The following is an 18,596-nucleotide window of genomic DNA, read 5'->3' on the forward strand; positions in this document are numbered from 1 at the left end:
TGCTGGCCATTCATGAAGCGAGACATTGCTGATTGTTTATTTATTTTATAACACAAGACTATGACTACCAACTGCCTAGCCAGCCGTGTATCAATCTTGGATGCAATAACGTTACTTACCACACTGACTATGTCGATGGCTCATTGATTTAACTACTGCAGCTCTCTCGGATTGAAAATACGTGGATTATGGCTTGTTCAATATCGTCTATGTTTGAATGAATGAATGAATGAGAACTTTATTAACAGATTGCAGAATGGGTACAATACAGTACGGCTCAATACACACAATTGTTAAGGGGATGCAGACCAGAGAAAGACGTTTGTCTTATTTACATCAGGGTCCCAGATTTTCGATTCATATCGATAGTTTAATAGCTAGCCTTGGCTCGTTTAACAATATGCAAAATATGTGTACAGCCCTGTACTCATACTGAAGTTATTCTTGGTATATAATAGGTCTGATTGTGTAACGAATCGATTCCACGTCGCGCTGTGTGTGAGAGAGAGAAGGAGAGAGGGAGAGATCTGCCTGTGTTTGGAGACGGGCGAGTTTTGTTTCTAACTTTTCTATTTATATTGTGTTTCAAGTTGTGAATTAGAGTCTAGACTATACTTTATTTGACTGGTTGTGTGTTGTTGTAGTAACAGCTGAGCGACTCGTTCATAAGAGCCGATTCATTGCCGTGAGCGTGAGTCGAATCGCTCACGTCTTGCCATGAGTCTTGCGTGGTACAGTACTGTACTGTACATGTAAAATATTTGGTATAGCGCCCCTAGTGGCGAAGTACCCACCGGCCGCCACTGCCGTCTGCCATTCCATTCGCCGCCTCCGCTGTCAATCAGTTGTATCGCCTGGTCCCGCCTCCACCAATCACAAGCGGCAGCACGGCTCCATTGTGTGTGTGTGATCCGCCGGCCCGTGAGAGAGAGAGTCAGATAGTTCTCCAACTCTGTGGCAGACAGTGAAATCCTGGTTGTTCCCCACCCATCTAGGTTATCTAACTATCGCGCCGCGCCGCCGCCACAACTAGAAACAATCGCCTGGCAAAAAAAAAAAAAAAAAAAAAAAATATATATATATATATATATATATATATATATTTTTTATATATATATATATTTTTTTTATCTGTGCAGGCCAGGCCACCGGGAAAGCTCCCGGTGCTCCCGATGGCCAGTCCGGGCCTGCCTGGAATGAATGTGAGACACTTCATCAGGAACCCTGCATTGTTGAAAAAGGAGGAATTACAACGGGGTTAAATGTGTCAATACTGATCGTAGAGTAAATGATGTTTGTGAGCATGTGCTGTCCTGGATCGTGGAGAAAGATCAAGACGACGACCCCGTTTGAAGAACACGCTGCTTGTATGGTGTATTTATAGATGAACAGACAAACTGCTTGTATAGTGTATTTATAGATGAACAGACAAACTGCTTGTATGGTGTATTTATAGATGAACAGACAAACTGCTTGTATGGTGTATTTATAGATGAACAGACAAACTGCTTGTATGGTGTATTTATAGATGAACAGACAAACTGCTTGTATGGTGTATTTATAGATGAACAGACAAACTGCTTGTATAGTATATTTATAGATGAACAGACAAACCGCTTGTATGGTGTATTTATAGATGAACAGACAAACTGCTTGTATGGTGTATTTATAGATGAACAGACAAACCGCTTGTATGGTGTATTTATAGATGAACAGACAAACTGCTTGTATGGTGTATTTATAGATGAACAGACAAACTGCTTGTATGGTGTATTTATAGATGAACAGACAAACTGCTTGTATGGTGTATTTATAGATGAACAGACAAACCGCTTGTATGGTGTATTTATAGATGAACAGACAAACCGCTTGTATGGTGTATTTATAGATGAACAGACAAACTGCTTGTATGGTGTATTTATAGATGAACAGACAAACCAACTGGGAAAAAGGTGTTGCATTTATGGATTATTTTAATCACATATTTATTCATGCTTTTACAAGCCGCCAAGCCAAAAGGATCGGCCCAGTATTGTCTTTATGACACAATGCTTCCGGGACATTCTCAAAGAGAGTGGGAACCCTGACAGTCTGATATGATACAATATACATGGTTCATCATACTTATCATCTTTGTTATAGATGCTTTTTGCTTGTGAAATAGCCTAATAAACATGTGAAGTCCATCCTCCCTATTAATCAAGTTAAAGTTCCTCAAAGGAACTTTATATCTCATATTGGATGGTCAGCAAGTGTAACGGGGAAGCCCGTGAGTATATCCACAGTCACAGAAACAGGGGTGTTGACAAGTGACTGTGGCATTACGGGCTGGTAAGTTAAACTCACTTCCTCATAACAGGGTTAATAGACGCATAGGTACGGTACATAGCAGTGGATTCACTTCTTAGTGCAGCGGCCTATGTCGTCGCCCGCGGCGCGGGAGCTCCCCTGTTCGACTCCCCCTCGGGACATAAGCATTTAACAACAACACAACGCAGACCAATACGATCCGTCACACTATACCAAGAGGTGAATTCACTTCTTGCTACTGGGTCTGGATGCCTCTGGGGAGTGAGTTTACTTGCAGTACCGCTTAACGTCCACAGCCACTTCACTTACTGTACCTCGTGACTGTGGATAGACTGCGGTACCTCCGTTACACAAAGACGCCCCTTGGTCAGACAAGTATATCAGACCATGGAGTAGAAGGAGGGGGAAGCTTTGTTTCCACTCTGCTGCCCTGCATTGCTGTCAGAAAAGCCTGTTGTGATCCATGGACCACCGATGATTAATGTAATTATTATTTCTGATTGTTCAATAAATGCATAAATATGGTTTGAACTCTTTTCCACTGTCTAATATTCTATATCATTCTGTTTTGATCCAAGGAGTAACAAAACTACCCACAGTTCCCTTTTGGTTTGTGTTCCCTAAAAAGAGGGATGTTCAGCAGAAAGCTATCTGGCTACAAGCTAGCCTAGCTCAGCACAAATGAATGGAAGCTGATACGGACCAGCTAGCCTAGCTTAAAGCTCAGGGGGAGAGGTGTTATTGGCTAGGCTAGCGTGTCCGTATCTGTTTCCATTAATTTCGGCTAAGCTAGGCTAGCTTCAATGTTCTATTCACAAACCCATACAATGTCCCCATATATATATATTTCTTTTTAACCTTTATTTTACCAGGTAGTCACTTGAGATCAATGATCTCTTTTTCGAGCAAGACCTGGGTATATGATAATGATTGTACCGTAATAATATTTACCAATAACTTTTAACTTAGGTCAATGCCCCCAATTAAATAATATATATATGACATAAGCACAATGTCAACTGAATATTCTCAAGCCTGAAAATATTCCCTAGAATATTCCAAGAACGTGTTCTTTAGGGTTTTGTATCAATAGTAGCGGTGTAACGGTACACAAACACCACGGTTCGGTACCTCGTTTTTGAAGTCAAGGTTCGGTACGGGTTTTCGGTACAGTGAGGGAAAGTTTGGCATTCCATGTTCCACTCAGGGGTGATGTAGTGTGCAGTAACTAATTGTACTTGTAGGGCTGTCAACGAATATTCTATATTGAAATTAATAATCGACTTGTAATTTCTTTTTTTTAAATAATAATTATATTAGATTGTGAAAAAAACAGACCCCAGTGGGCGGTCGTTAGTGGTTAACATACCGTTGTATTCGTTCGGTACACTACACAACCATTCGGTACGGTACACACTGAAGCGGTACGGTTCGGTATGGATACGTGTACCTTTACACCCCTAATCAATAGCCAACGCATAGTTGATAACAAAATGGTGAGCTATATGGAATGTTAAAGGGGCACTTCACCAGAAAACACTGATTTATTTTGCACCTAATCTCACACATCCAAAAACTTCAAACCGGTTTGCACACATTCATTTAGTTTGACAGTTATTGAGAGCAAATTAGTTTGAATATGGCCACCAGTGATGCCATCGGGGACATTTAATCCTTGTGTTAATTACAGCTCAGTGAAATGATAAGGCAGCAGTTCCCTGTAAAGACAAGGTCACTTCTTTCATCTACATTTCACGGAGCTGTAATTAAGACAAGGATTCGATGTCCCCCGATGACATCACCGGTGGCCCTTTTCAAACCAGGACCCCCACACACCAAAAGGTCTAGTCAGAGGTAGAGACCCCCACACACCAAAATGTCTAGTCAGAGGTAGAGACCCCCCCACACCAAAAGGTCTAGTCAGAGGTAGAGACCCCCACACACCAAAAGGTCTAGTCAGAGGTAGAGACCCCCACACACCAAAAGGTCTAGTCAGAGGTAGAGACCCCCACACACCAAAAGGTCTAGTCAGAGGTAGAGACCCCCACACACCAAAAGGTCTAGTCAGAGGTAGAGACCCCCACACACCAAAAGGTCTAGTCAGAGGTAGAGACCCCCCCACACCAAAAGGTCTAGTCAGAGGTAGAGACCCCCACACACCAAAAGGTCTAGTCAGAGGTAGAGACCCCCCCACACCAAAAGGTCTAGTCAGAGGTAGAGACCCCCACACACACAGAGAGAGAGAGAATCAAGAAGAATCAAGAGGTTTATTTGTTACATACATACCAGGGCATACAGTGAAATGTGGGTGGTCTTGCCCGCATTGATTGTGCAAAATACAATAATAAAATAGGCATAGAAAAAATAAAATAGATAAGACACAAGATATGCATGGTAAAAAAAAGACATGCTAGGTTCCTGAGAAACTGGTTCTTATATACACTACTATGCAATATACAATTTACAATGTTAACTCTGGATTTGCACCTCCTGTATAAGTCCTGCAGGGGTGGTAGTGCAATACCCGTAGTACGCTCAGCTGAGCGCACCACTCTCTGGGAGATATGTCAGAGGTAGATGGCCACACACCATCCGACAGCCTCAGAAACATAGTCCACATGCTGACATGAATGCAAAAATACACTTTTTATTGAAACATTTACATTTAGCTGAACACTTTTATCCAAAGCGACTCACAATTTGTGTACAACAAGTCAGCAGGAAGGGTACAACTCTGGCAGCTAAGGGTAAAAAAATATATAATTTCAGAATCTCTCAGAGTGAAAGAGTTTGGAACTTTATCAGCCTGATATCTCAATTCAGCAACAATCGACAGACAGAGGAAGACAATATACTCTGTCATTTTCTAGGAGCTGATTCGGTAAGAAGTCTTACTCTTGGCTTGGCTTGGTTGGGTAGGAGGGGTGGGTGGGGGACACTGTACAACTATACAAGCAAAACTGTACATTGGAATATTGACAAGACCATACTTGGTGATTTACTGTACATTGGCGGGGGTTGTGTTAGGACATTTACAGGGGCCAGTTTCGAATTGCAGTCTCCCGTAGGTGTTTTTTTAGAGTGTTTTTGAAAGTGGGTAGTGATTCACATTCCTTTACAGCTTTGGGTAGGGCGTTCCACATTGATGTGGCATAATTGCGAAACGTGTTTAGTCCCTTGTTTGAGCCGAATCTGGGTTTAACATGATTTGTGGAGCTCCCTCTGGTGTTGTGATCGTGGTATTCACTGACCTTTGGGAAGTATTTTGACATGTACATGGGTACCTTGGTCGTGTAGTGTATCTTGTAGACCAGGCCCATTGCAAGTTGCTGTACTCTGTCATCTACTCTAAGCCATCCTAGGTTGTCAAAGTGGGCAGGGGTGAGGTGGGTTCTAGGAGTAAGGTCAAGCAGTAGTCTGACCAGTTTGTTTTGAGATGTTTGTAATTTTGTTTTTAGCGCCTTTGAGGTGCTTTGGTACCATGAGGTGCAAGCATAGTCGTAGTACCCTTGAATGAGTGCTCCTGCCAGAGTCTTCAGGGTATTCTTGTTTACCAGTGAGGAGATCCGGTACAAGAATCGAGTTCGTTGTATATACAAAAAGTAAAGCCACAAGGTGGCATATGGTCTCTCTCTCTCTCTCTCTCTCTCTCTCTCTCTCTCTCTCTCTCAGCTTAGCATAAGCTGTCTGAAAAGGTTAGGGTCTTGGTCGTGAATGATGGTTTCAAACTTTGAAAACAGGCTTCTCTTCCCTTTCGTCGCACCTCGTCAATGGTGTACCATGCTTTGGACGCCCTGTCTCTCGTGTCCATGGCTGCCTCCATTTCACCATCGTTTATGACCCCCTGTCTCAGAAGTTCACCCAACAACGTGTCCAAAAGATCGTCAGACGCTCTCTTGATAAATTGTGTTCGAACTGAGAGCAGCCTTTCCTCCACTTGGGACGGCACCTGGGTTCCACTTGGACCGGGACCTACATCATGATCTGGAAGATAAGACGTTTATTAAGTAACCAGTTAGACAAAGACTTTTATTAAGTAACCAGTTAGACAAAGACTTTTATTAAGTAACCAGTTAGACAAAGACGTTTATTAAGTAACCAGTTAGACAAAGACTTTTATTAAGTAACCAGTTAGACAAAGACGTTTATTAAGTAACCAGTTAGACAAAGACGTTTAACAAAGACGTTTATTAAGTAACCAGTTAGACAAAGACGTTTATTAAGTAACCAGTTAGACAAAGACGTTTATTAAGTAACCAGTTAGACAAAGACATTTATTAAGTAACCAGTTAGACAAAGACGTTTATTAAGTAACCAATTAGACAAAGACGTTTATTAAGTAACCAGTTAGACAAAGACGTTTATTAAGTAACCAGTTAGACAAAGACGTTTATTAAGTAACCAGTTAGACAAAGACGTTTATTAAGTAACCAGTTAGACAAAGACGTTTATTAAGTAACCAGTTAGACAAAGACGTTTATTAAGTAACCAGTTAGACAAAGACGTTTATTAAGTAACCAGTTAGACAAAGACTTTTATTAAGTAACCAGTTAGACAAAGACGTTTATTAAGTAACCAGTTAGACAAAGACGTTTATTAAGTAACCAGTTAGACAAAGACGTTTATTAAGTAACCAGTTAGACAGACGTTTATTAAGTAACCAGATTCAGATTATTTTATTGTCACAGCTTTTTTAACCTTTCACTACCACACTACAGAAGGTTAACCCTTTAACTACCACACTACACAAGGTTAACCCTTTCACTACCACACTACACAAGGTTAACCCTTTCACTACCACACCACAAAGGGCTAACCCCTTCACTACCACACTACAGAAGGTTAACCCTTTCACTACCACACCACAAAGGGCTAACCCCTTCACTACCACACTACAGAAGGTTAACCCTTTCACTACCACAAAGGTTAACCCTTTCACTACCACACTACAGAAGGTTAACCCTTTCACTACCACACTACAAAGGGTTAACACATTCACTACAAAAGGTTAACCCTTTCACTACCACACTACAGAAGGTTGACCCTTTCACGACCACACTACAGGTTAACCACCTGTGCTGTGGTAGTGAAAGGGTTAAAAGTACATATATTAAAAGAAAAACGTGAGATGCTTGTTTTTCCTGGCTCCTCAACCGTAGTAGTTTTGTAGACAACAATACACAACGATCTATACAATAATACAGGGTAAAAAAACAATGGATAAAATATATATAAAAAATAAAGATATTCTACAGTGTAAGTACTGTAGCAGCAGTACGTGTAAAAAGTGTGCTTGTGTGGTGTCTAAGTCACTTAACCCTTTCACTGCCACAATACAGGTTAACCCTTTACTATCACACTACCGAGGGTTAACCTTCTGTAGTGTGGCAGTGAAAGGGTTAACCGGCTGTTGTGTGGCAGTGAAAGGGTTAACCTTCTGTGTATTGTCGCAGTGAAAGGGTTAACCGTTTGGCAGTGCGGCAGTGAAAAGGTTACAGTGCTTTTGTGTGTGTAGCTCATGTGATAATTCAGAGTCTATCCGTCAGTAGTCTGTTTGCCCGGTGGAAGTAGCTGCTCAGTGTTCTGTTGGACCTGAGACTGTAGTAGCTGCTCAGTGTTCTGTTGGACCTGAGACTGTAGTAGCTGCTCAGTGTTCTGTTGGACCTGAGACTGTAGTAGCTGCTCAGTGTTCTGTTGGACCTGAGACTGTAGTAGCTGCTCAGTGTTCTGTTGGACCTGAGACTGTAGTAGCTGCTCAGTGTTCTGTTGGACCTGAGACTGTAGTAGCTGCTCAGTGTTCTGTTGGACCTGAGACTGTAGTAGCTGTTGAGTGTTCTGTTGGACCTGAGACTGTAGTAGCTGCTCAGTGTTCTGTTGGACCTGAGACTGTAGTAGCTGCTCAGTGTTCTGTTGGACCTGAGACTGTAGTAGCTGCTCAGTGTTCTGTTGGACCTGAGACTGTAGTAGCTGCTCAGTGTTCTGTTGGACCTGAGACTGTAGTAGCTGTTCAGTGTTCTGTTGGACCTGAGACTGTAGTAGCTGCTCAGTGTTCTGTTGGACCTGAGACTGTAGTAGCTGTTCAGTGTTCTCCTGGATGTGGACCTGAGACTGTAGTAGCTGTTCAGTGTTCTCTTGTTCTCTTGGACCTGAGACTGTAGTAGCTGTTCAGTGTTCTGTTGGATGATGTGGACCTGAGACTGTAGTAGCTGCTCAGTGTTCTCTTGGATGTGGACCTGAGACTGTAGTAGCTGCTCAGTGTTCTCTTGGACGTGGACCTGAGACTGTAGTAGCTGTTCAGTGTTCTGTTGGACCTGAGACTGTAGTAGCTGTTCAGTGTTCTGTTGGACCTGAGACTGTAGTAGCTGCTCAGTGTTCTGTTGGACCTGAGACTGTAGTAGCTGTTCAGTGTTCTCTTGGATGATGTGGACCTGAGACTGTAGTAGCTGCTCAGTGTTCTGTTGGACCTGAGACTGTAGTAGCTGCTCAGTGTTCTGTTGGACGTGGACCTGAGACTGTAGTAGCTGTTCAGTGTTCTCTTGGATGATGTGGACCTGAGACTGTAGTAGCTGTTCAGTGTTCTCTTGGATGATGTGGACCTGAGACTGTAGTAGCTGTTCAGTGTTCTGTTGGACCTGAGACTGTAGTAGCTGCTCAGTGTTCTGTTGGACGTGGACCTGAGACTGTAGTAGCTGTTCAGTGTTCTCTTGGATGATGTGGACCTGAGACTGTAGTAGCTGTTCAGTGTTCTGTTGGACCTGAGACTGTAGTAGCTGCTCAGTGTTCTGTTGGATGTGGACCTGAGACTGTAGTAGCTGTTCAGTGTTCTGTTGGACCTGAGACTGTAGTAGCTGCTCAGTGTTCTCTTGGATGATGTGGACCTGAGACTGTAGTAGCTGCTCAGTGTTCTCTTGGATGTGGACCTGAGACTGTAGTAGCTGCTCAGTGTTCTCTTGGATGATGTGGACCTGAGACTGTAGTAGCTGCTCAGTGTTCTCTTGGATGTGGACCTGAGACTGTAGTAGCTGCTCAGTGTTCTCTTGGACGTGGACCTGAGACTGTAGTAGCTGCTCAGTGTTCTCTTGGAGGTGGACCTGAGACTGTAGTAGCTGTTCAGTGTTCTCTTGGAGGTGGACCTGAGACTGTAGTAGCTGTTCAGTGTTCTCTTGGATGTGGACCTGAGACTGTAGTAACTGCTCAGTGTTCTCTTGGAGGTGGACCTGAGACTGTAGTAGCTGCTCAGTGTTCTGTTGGAGGTGGACCTGAATTGCAGCCTCCCGTAGGTGCTCTTTAAGAGCGGTTTTGAATGTGGGTAGGGCGTTCCACATTGATGTGGCATAATTGCGAAACGTGTTTAGTCCCTTGTTTGAGCCGAATCTGGGTTTAACATGATTTGTTGAGCTTCCTCTGGTGTAGTGGTTGTGGTATTCACTGACCTTTGGGAAGTATTTTGACATGTACATAGTACAGGGTAGTATAAAATTGCCAACGCATCACTGTTACATCACTCCCTGCAATTGAGACTATTCATCACAAGCTGTGTCTGAGGAAAGCATGCAGCATTGGCAAGGATCCCAATCACTGTTTGCCCTCCTACCCTCTGGGAGGCGCTGTAGAAATCCCTCTTCCAAGTCAAGCAGGCTCATGAACTTCTTCCCCTCAGCTGTCATCTCTCTGAACTCTGTACCATGATGACAGCCCCATCCCCATACCGTATAAACTCTGAACTCCATTGCCTATACTCTAGGCTCTGTTGCACACTGTATGAACTCTGAACTCTGTTGCCTATACTCAATTTATACCGATCTACTGCCTTCACTGTCTACAACTGCCTTAATCTTAACTACCTACCTCTAACTATAGACTACCAATATAACTCAATAATACTATATATATATTTACTGTATATTTATCCACACCTGTCTCAATATACCTGCATATATTCCTGTTTACATATCTGTATATACTAAATCTGTATATCCTTTACCTACTCTTACTAGTTATACCACTGGTAGGCCTGTCCCTGACTAAGGATTTCTATAGTCGACTATGATAGGCCAAAATGTGCAGATAGTCGACTGGCATTCGACTGAGAGGTTGGCAGTCGACTACGGCTCCTTTCGATCGATTAGTCGACTATTCGACTAGTCGAAGGTCAGCCCTAACCACTGGCCAGTATGGCTACTACCATAGTGTATTTATACTTGAATCATTGTACATAATAATACTGTAACACTGTACATGCATCAGATTAGCACTATTACTCAGTAGTACTCATTTATATATATTCCAGTTTAATCACTTGTACATTGTATAGTTATTGCTCTCTGGTTAGATGCCAACTTCTTTTCGTTGTACTGTACTTGTGCTGTATGATGGCAATACATTTCAATCTAATCTAATATAGTTTTGCTGTTTCTTTTGCCCCCCATTGACTTCAATCAATCAAGTATAGACACTGTGTTTGGATTCTCTGTGTCACACAAACAAATACGATTTTCTTTTTAAAAGTTTAATAAGTAAAAGGTTTGATTTGAAATAGATGAGAGGAAAGTACGTAAGAACTGCTCAAAACAGATAAAGGCGAGATGTGCATGATAAACGGCCAAAATCTGTATGATGTGATATGAAAAAAAGTATTACATTATAATAAATCTGAGGTAATTCTTTTTTTCTTTTCTTTTTTTTAAGTTATATTCTCTAACAATTTGCCAACACTTACATTTGCATCAATGATTTGGCTGGTGTCCTGCTGCAGAAGTGAAGTTAACCGGTCCATTAAAAGTGTTGCCAGTCATGTGATGAGCAGCGACGACTGCACCATTCTGAGCAGAGATTGAGGGAGGAGCAGGAGGACGAGGAGCAGAGGAGGAGCCGGCGTCTCCTCCTCCCACGGCTGCCTGTCCATCTGGAGGGGAAGGGACAGAAACGGGGCATCAGACACAGAGAAATAGAGCCGGGTACATGAAATGACTCTTGAGGGAAAAAAGAACAGCCCTGTCTGACCTGCAGAGTCTATAGGCTAAATATCATCTGTACGAACTAAGAAGTAGGGATGCACCAAGCAGCCGATTCCCATTCTGAGAACTAAACTTGAATTTCATATACGAAGACGAGCGCCACTCGCTTTGACAACAAATGACTGCATTCAGGATAACGAATGCATTTTTTTAATTTATTTTTTGTCAAAAATGTAGAGAATCAAGTGACTTTCCTTTTTATTTCTCTGACTTGTTAAAGGTGCTATAGATAACAATGAGCCACTAGATGTCCCACTACTGGAGCTCCAGCATGTCTCAACTAGAAGCACGTTTATCAGATCAGGTGCATTCCACGTGGGGAAAGAGGAAGTAGGGAGGGGAATAGGGGATACATGCACGCAACATGTAAACAACATTCATTTTGGACACGCCAAATTATTTTTAATGATAAATACATAAATCAATAATTTAATTGGAGGAGGAGCAATACTTTTATTCTGCACCTTTCTAAAAGCTCTGTGGAAGTATTATTTAGAAAAGAAAACTGATTATACAAATTAATGTTATATGTTATCTGTAGCACCTTTAAATGTTTCTCTTGGTATACTGTATCAGGTTTTACTATTGAGGAAATTCTCCTGATACCCACTATACCTTTTAGCATATAGTATTGGCCCTATATCCGACACCGATATCGGTGCATCCCTCATAAGATAATTGTACTGCTATAATACTAAATCTAAAGAGAACATTTGTACCTCTAGGTCACTCTGTATTCCTTCTTTAATTTATCTGCAGCATTGTGGTTGCCCATCTTCTTCAGAATCTCAATAGTGATGGACACAGCCCCCTCTTCGCAGTATCTGTCCACCATTGCATCCACTGTGTCGCGCCGATTCGCTCCCTCCATTAGGCCCCTGGGAATGGCTTCAAAACCCTCCAATGTTGAATGAGTGAGGAACCATTGGAACGTCTTCACGTCGTCACCAACTAGTCCCTCCAGTATAGCCAGGAGCCGCTGTGAGGTCATCTGATGAGCAGCGACGACTGCACCATTCTGAGCAGAGATTGAGGGAGGAGCAGGAGGACGAGGAGCAGAAGAGGAGCCGGCGTCTCCTCCTCCCACGGCTGCCTGTCCATCTGGAGGGGAAGGGACAGAAACGGGGCATCAGACACGGAGAAACAGAGCCGGCTCAGACTCACATTATTTTATTGTCACAGCTTTTTTAACGCTTTCACTACCACACCACAAAGGGCTAACGCTAACCCTTTCACTACCGCAATACAGAAGGTTAACCCTTTCACTACCACAAAGGGCTAACCCTTTCACTACCACACTACAGAAGGTTAACCCTTTCACTACCACACTACAGGTTAAACACCTGCGCTGTGGTAGTGAAAGGGTTAAATGTACATATATTCAGAAAAACGTGAGATGCTTGTTTTTCCTGGCTCCTCAACCGTAGTAGTTTTGTAGACAACAATACACAACGATCTATACAAACTATAGAATAATACAGGGTATTTAAAGACTATTCTACCGTGTAAGTAGCAGCAGTGTGTGCGTGTAATCAGTGTGCTTGTGTAAGTCACTGGAGGTGCTTTTGTGTGTGTCTGCTCATGTGATAATTCAGAGTCTATCCGTCAGTAGTCTGTTCGCCCGGTGGAAGTAGCTGTTCAGTGTTCTCTTGGAGGTGGACATGAGACTGTAGTAGCTGCTCAGTGTTCTCTTGGACGTGGACCTGAGACTGTAGTAGCTCTACATTCAAACAGCCATCACTGATACAGCGCGTCTGGTCAGTAACATGGGTCTCCCAGTCCCTCAGCTCTGCAGTAAACAGAAAATTACCTGCCAGTGCAGTAAGAACATTTGGCTTGGCAAGATTTATTGAATGTAAAAATATCTAGGGTTGGATAAAGTGAAAACAGGATTTCAGAAAATTTATTTTCTGTTTACTGCAGAGCGGAGGGACTGGGAGACCCATGTTACTGACCAGACACTCTATATCAGTGATGGCTGTTTACTGCAGAGCGGAGGGACTGGGAGACCCATGTTACTGACCAGACACTCTATATCAGTGATGGCTGTTTACTGCAGAGCGGAGGAACTGGGAGACCCATGTTACTGACCAGACGCTCTATATCAGTGATGGCTGTTGGAATGTAGAGCTGCTTAACACTTATTTTAACAAAAGATTAGTTAACTGATATTTCTGACAACTGTGATCAGTCGATTCAAGGAGTGAATTTACCTGGCAGTGGCAGATCAACAGTTCGTCGCCAAACATAACGGCCATCACTGGGATCCCTTATCGTCAATCCAACCTTCCTTGCGTTTGGATCCATGAATACTTCAAATGTCGGAACGTAATTTGGTCCATAATTCAGACGAAACTGCTCACTCTGAGAACAGATGACAAAGTAATTGTAATAGATCAAAAGCAATAAAACATTTATATACCGCTAATTCATATTCCTTTAATTGTGCACTAATGATTTTCGATTGTTTAGAATGAGGACCGCATAGACACAGCCGTTGCGATTGAGTCTACACAGTCCTCACCTTGTCCGGCTGGCAATGAGGACCACGTGGACTGAACCTTTAAATTACAAGTTTATTCCATGCAATGTGTCTGAGTCTGAGTCTATGCGGTGCTCGTTGAAAATTGCCTGCCAGTGCAGTAAGAACATTTGGCTTGGCAAGATTTCTTGAATGTAAAAATATCTAGGGTTCTCTCTCCTGATTGGATAAAGTGAGAACGGGATTCCAGAAAATGTATTTTGTGTTTACTGCAGAGCGGAGAGACTGGGATACCCATGTTACTGACCAGACACTCTGTATCAGTGATGGCTGTTTACTGCAGAGTGGAGGGACTGGGAGACCCATGTTACTGACCAGACACTCTATATCAGTGATGGCTGTTTACTGCAGAGTGGAGGGACTGGGAGACCCATGTTACTGACCAGACACTATATCAGTGATGGCTGTTTACTGCAGAGCGGAGGGACTGGGAGACCCATGTTACTGACCAGACACTCTATATCAGTGATGACTGTTTACTGCAGAGAGGAGGGACTGAGAGACCCATGTTACTGACCAGACACTCTATATCAGTGATGGCTGTTTACTGCAGAGCGGAGGGACTGGGAGACCCATGTTACTGACCAGACACTATATCAGTGATGACTGTTTACTGCAGAGCGGAGGGACTGGGAGACCCATGTTACTGACCAGACACTATATATCAGTGATGGCTGTTTACTGCAGAGTGGAGGGACTGGAAGACCCATGTTACTGACCAGACACTCTATATCAGTGATGGCTGTTTACTGCAGAGTGGAGGGACTGGGAGACCCATGTTACTGACCAGACACTCTATATCAGTGATGGCTGTTTACTGCAGAGCGGAGGGACTGGGAGACCCATGTTACTGACCAGATACTCTATATCAGTGATGGCTGTTTACTGCAGAGTGGAGGGACTGGGAGACCCATGTTACTGACCAGACACTCTATATCAGTGATGACTGTTTACTGCAGAGCGGAGGGACTGGGAGACCCATGTTACTGACCAGACACTCTATATCAGTGATGACTGTTTACTGCAGAGCGGAGGGACTGGGAGACCCATGTTACTGACCAGACACTCTATAGCAGTGATGTCAGAATGTAGAGCTATTATTTTAACACTTCAAAATTACAAAAGCAATGCTTACTTTTCTGTAAGGGTTGTCCAACCAGAATACAGTATGATGATACTAGAAGGTGTGTGAGTGTGTGTTTTGTGTGTGTGTGTGTGTGTGTGTGTGTGCAGGGCCACCTCAGGGGGTGTGCGAGCAGTGCGGTCGCACAGGGCCTCGCGGGAAGGGGGGCCTCGCAAAAAAAAAAAAAAAAAAAAAATTATAATTTTCTTTTCTTTTATTTTTTATTATTTTTTTTGCGAGGCCCCCTTTCCTGCGGGGCCCTTTTTCATCACAGACCTAAAATCTAGTTTTTCTTACATGCTTATATGTTTCACATTATACGTTTGTAGAATAGTGTTTTGGTTTCTGCGGCTCTGCTGCTCTGCAGATAGACACGTTTGTAGAATAGACTGAATAGTGTTCCGGTTTCTGCGGCTCTGCTGCTCTACAGATGGACACATTTTTAGAATAGTGTTCCGGGCTCTTCCCGGACCCACGAGGTACAGGATCTATTCAGCGCTATTCAGAGGAGCGAGTGGATGTCTTTTGAAAAGCAGCATGGAGCAGAAGAAATTACACCGTGTGCCATAAGCTTGTTATCAATACCAAGTATGATGGTTATGCCAACTTTGCCAAGATGAAGAGGATGTTCGGCAGATGGACTGAAGATGAAAGTTGTTGCGTGTTAGAAGAACCTTCAGTCAGGCTATAGCTATGTCGGCTAGTACTAGTAGCAATTTGCTAAAGGCAGGGACGCGTAACTAGCGTTAGCTAATGCTAGTTACACGTTCCTGCCTTTAGCTAATTGCTAAGTCATCGAGTGCTAACGTGTGGCAGATAAACTAGGACTCCCAAGGGACTGGTACTTTTCATCTCCACGGAAGGTCTCCTTCCAACTTTGCCATTGATACTGCGTTATGGTGAGTTCATGCAACCTACTCTATTCCTGCCGTTGAGCTCTCTCTCTCTCTCTCTCTCTCTCTAAAACACAGTGCTTCCCAATCCTGTTAAATTCCACCACCAGCACACCTGATTCAACTTAACAAGCCCTTTATTAGTTGAATCAGGTGTGCTGGTGGTGGAATTTAACAAATACATGGAACGGCTGGGGTGCTTCGAGGAGAGGATTGGGAACCACTGCTCTAACACACACACATACATGCTCTCTCTCTAACACACACACACACAGACATGCTCTCTCTCTCTAACACACAAACACACATGCTCTCTCTCTCTTTCTAACACACACAGACATGCTCTATATCTCTCTCTAACACACAAAATGACATGCTCTCTCTCTCTATCTTTCCCTCTCTTGTACCAGTCTTGTACCGGATCTCCTCTCTGGTAAACAAGAATACCCTGAAGACTCTGGCAGGAGCACTCATTCAGGGGTACTACGACTATGCTTGCACCTCATGGTACCAAAGCACCTCAAAGGCGCTAAAAACAAAATTACAAACATCTCAAAACAAACTGGTCAGACTACTGCTTGACCTTACTCCTAGAACCCACCTCACCCCTGCCCACTTTGACAACCTAGGATGGCTTAGAGTAGACGACAGAGTACAGCAACTTGCAATGGGCCTGGTCTACAAGATACACTACACGACCAAGGTACCCATGTACATGTCAAAATACTTCCCAAAGGTCAGTGAATACCACGATCACAACACCAGAGGGAGCTCCACAAATCATGTTAAACCCAGATTCGGCTCAAATAAGGGACTAAACACGTTTCGCAATTATGCCACATCAATGTGGAACGCCCTACCCAAAGCTGTAAAGGAATGTGGATCACTACCCACTTTCAAAACCTCTCTCAAGGGACACCTACGGGAGACTGCAATTCAACACTGGCCCCTGTAAATATCCTAACCCAACCCCCTCCAATGTACAGTCATTTACCTAGTATGGTTGTCAATAGTCCAATGTACAATTTTGTTTGTTTGTACAGTGTCTCCCCCCCCCCCCCCCTCAATGTACAGTTTTGCTTGTTTATACAGTGTGCCCCCCCCCCCCCAACCACCTCCAATGTAAATTACCCAGTATGGTTGTCAATATCCCAATGTACCCAACCCCCCCCACCCAACCTCCTCCAATGTACAGTTTCTACGTCAAATGTATATACTCCCTTTTCTTGACTCCTTTTGTATCACAAACAGTACTGTATTTGCAAATCTGGTATGTCATAAATGTATAGATGTAGCAGTACTGACTATCTGTATATCATGTATGTCATATATGTCCTGATGAATTGAAAATGGGGGACCCTGATGTAAACAAGACGAAAGTCTTTCTCTGGTCTGCATCCCCTTAACAATTGTGTGTATTGAGCTGTACTGTATTGTACCCATTCTGCAATCTGTTAATAAAGTTTTCAATCAATCAATCAATCAATCAATCAATCAATCTCTCTCTAACACACACACACAAACAGACATGCTCTCTCTCTATCTCTCTCTTTCTAACACACACAGACATGCTCTATCTATCTCTCTCTCTTCAATTCAAATGGGCTTTATTTCACATTCTTGTATTTCTCCCAGTAGGTATGGGAGTTTTGAGTTATTGTCCATGTTTTCAAAGTCTCTTTGGGTGTTTGCAATTTGTGGGAAGTATATGTCTTGGGCAGGTTGTTAAGAAGTGGAGCTCGGTTTCCACCTCATCTTGTGTGCAGTGGGTGCATAGTCTGTCTTCGCTTGGGAGCCAGGTCTGCCTATGGCGGCCTTTCTCGATGGCTAGGCTGTGCTCGCTGAGTCTGTACCTAGTCAAGGATCTTCTTAGTATTGGTTCAGTCACAGTGCTCAGGTATTCTGCCAATGTGTACTCTCTGTTTAGGGCCAAATAGCATTTCAATTTGCTCTGGTTTTGGGTTGTTTCTTTCCAATGTGTCTCTCTTTCTCTCTCTCTCTCTCTCTCTCTCTCTCTGGCCTTGCTCTGGTGGAGGGTCAGGGGCATTGCCGGGTCTGTGCAGCGATAACACTGTATATTGACTGTAGAACGGGAGCTCTCTCTCGCTCTCGCTATATGTTGACTGTATCATGCCCAGCCTCGGGCAGCGCTATTATTTAAGAATATGTTGACTGTATGAAAAAAAATATATATATATATATATATATATTTTTTTTTCTTTTCTTTTTTTACCTTTTAGGGGGGGGGGGGGGGGGGGGGGGGCTCGCGTTTAAATCTCACACAGGGCCTCGCATTTCTCCCAGGCGGCCCTGTGTGTGTGTGTGTGTGTGTGTGTGTGTGTGTGTGTGTGTGTGTGTGTGTGTGTGTGTGTGTGTGTGTGTGTGTGTGTGTGTGTGTGTGTGCGTGCGTGCGTGTGTGGGGGATATGCTGACCTCAGGTTGCAGTTGATACTCTGGATCACACTCCAGACTGTAGGCTTGGCCTGTGATCAGGTCACAACTGCCTGAGGTCGTGATTCTTTTGCTATCCTCATGCTGTGCGTATACCTTCAACCGGAAAAATTGGATCGGATAGTTTAGTATTAAAACATTTATATTTAATCAATTTGATTCAGTTAGCACACGGAAATAGAAGGTTTCATTCATTCAGATACATTATTCTATATCTATGAGTTGGCAAGACAAGTGTCCGCTTGTACTTCACAGAAACA

The 18,596-nt window shown here is 43.2% G+C and overlaps 1 protein-coding gene across 1 annotated transcript in view; it reads right to left on the reverse strand.

Moving 5' to 3' along the window:
• Nucleotides 1-12,048: 12,048 nt before the first annotated feature.
• LOC311232599 (NACHT, LRR and PYD domains-containing protein 3-like) overlaps nt 12,049-18,596 on the reverse strand; it is a gene marked incomplete at its 3' end in the record, with an annotated part of 87,577 nt that continues 81,029 nt past the window's right edge. Inside the window, exons 14-16 of the mRNA XM_084319459.1 lie at nt 18,319-18,432; nt 13,541-13,691; nt 12,049-12,428 (exon numbers count right to left, since the gene is read on the reverse strand). Coding sequence (XP_084175585.1) covers nt 12,049-12,428; nt 13,541-13,691; nt 18,319-18,432 — 645 coding nt within the window. The remainder of the gene's footprint in view (nt 12,429-13,540; nt 13,692-18,318; nt 18,433-18,596) is intronic.

This window comes from Notolepis coatsorum (assembly GCF_963971535.1).
Source record: "Notolepis coatsorum genome assembly, chromosome: 7".
In the NCBI taxonomy this organism is placed as follows: domain Eukaryota; kingdom Metazoa; phylum Chordata; class Actinopteri; order Aulopiformes; family Paralepididae; genus Notolepis; species Notolepis coatsorum.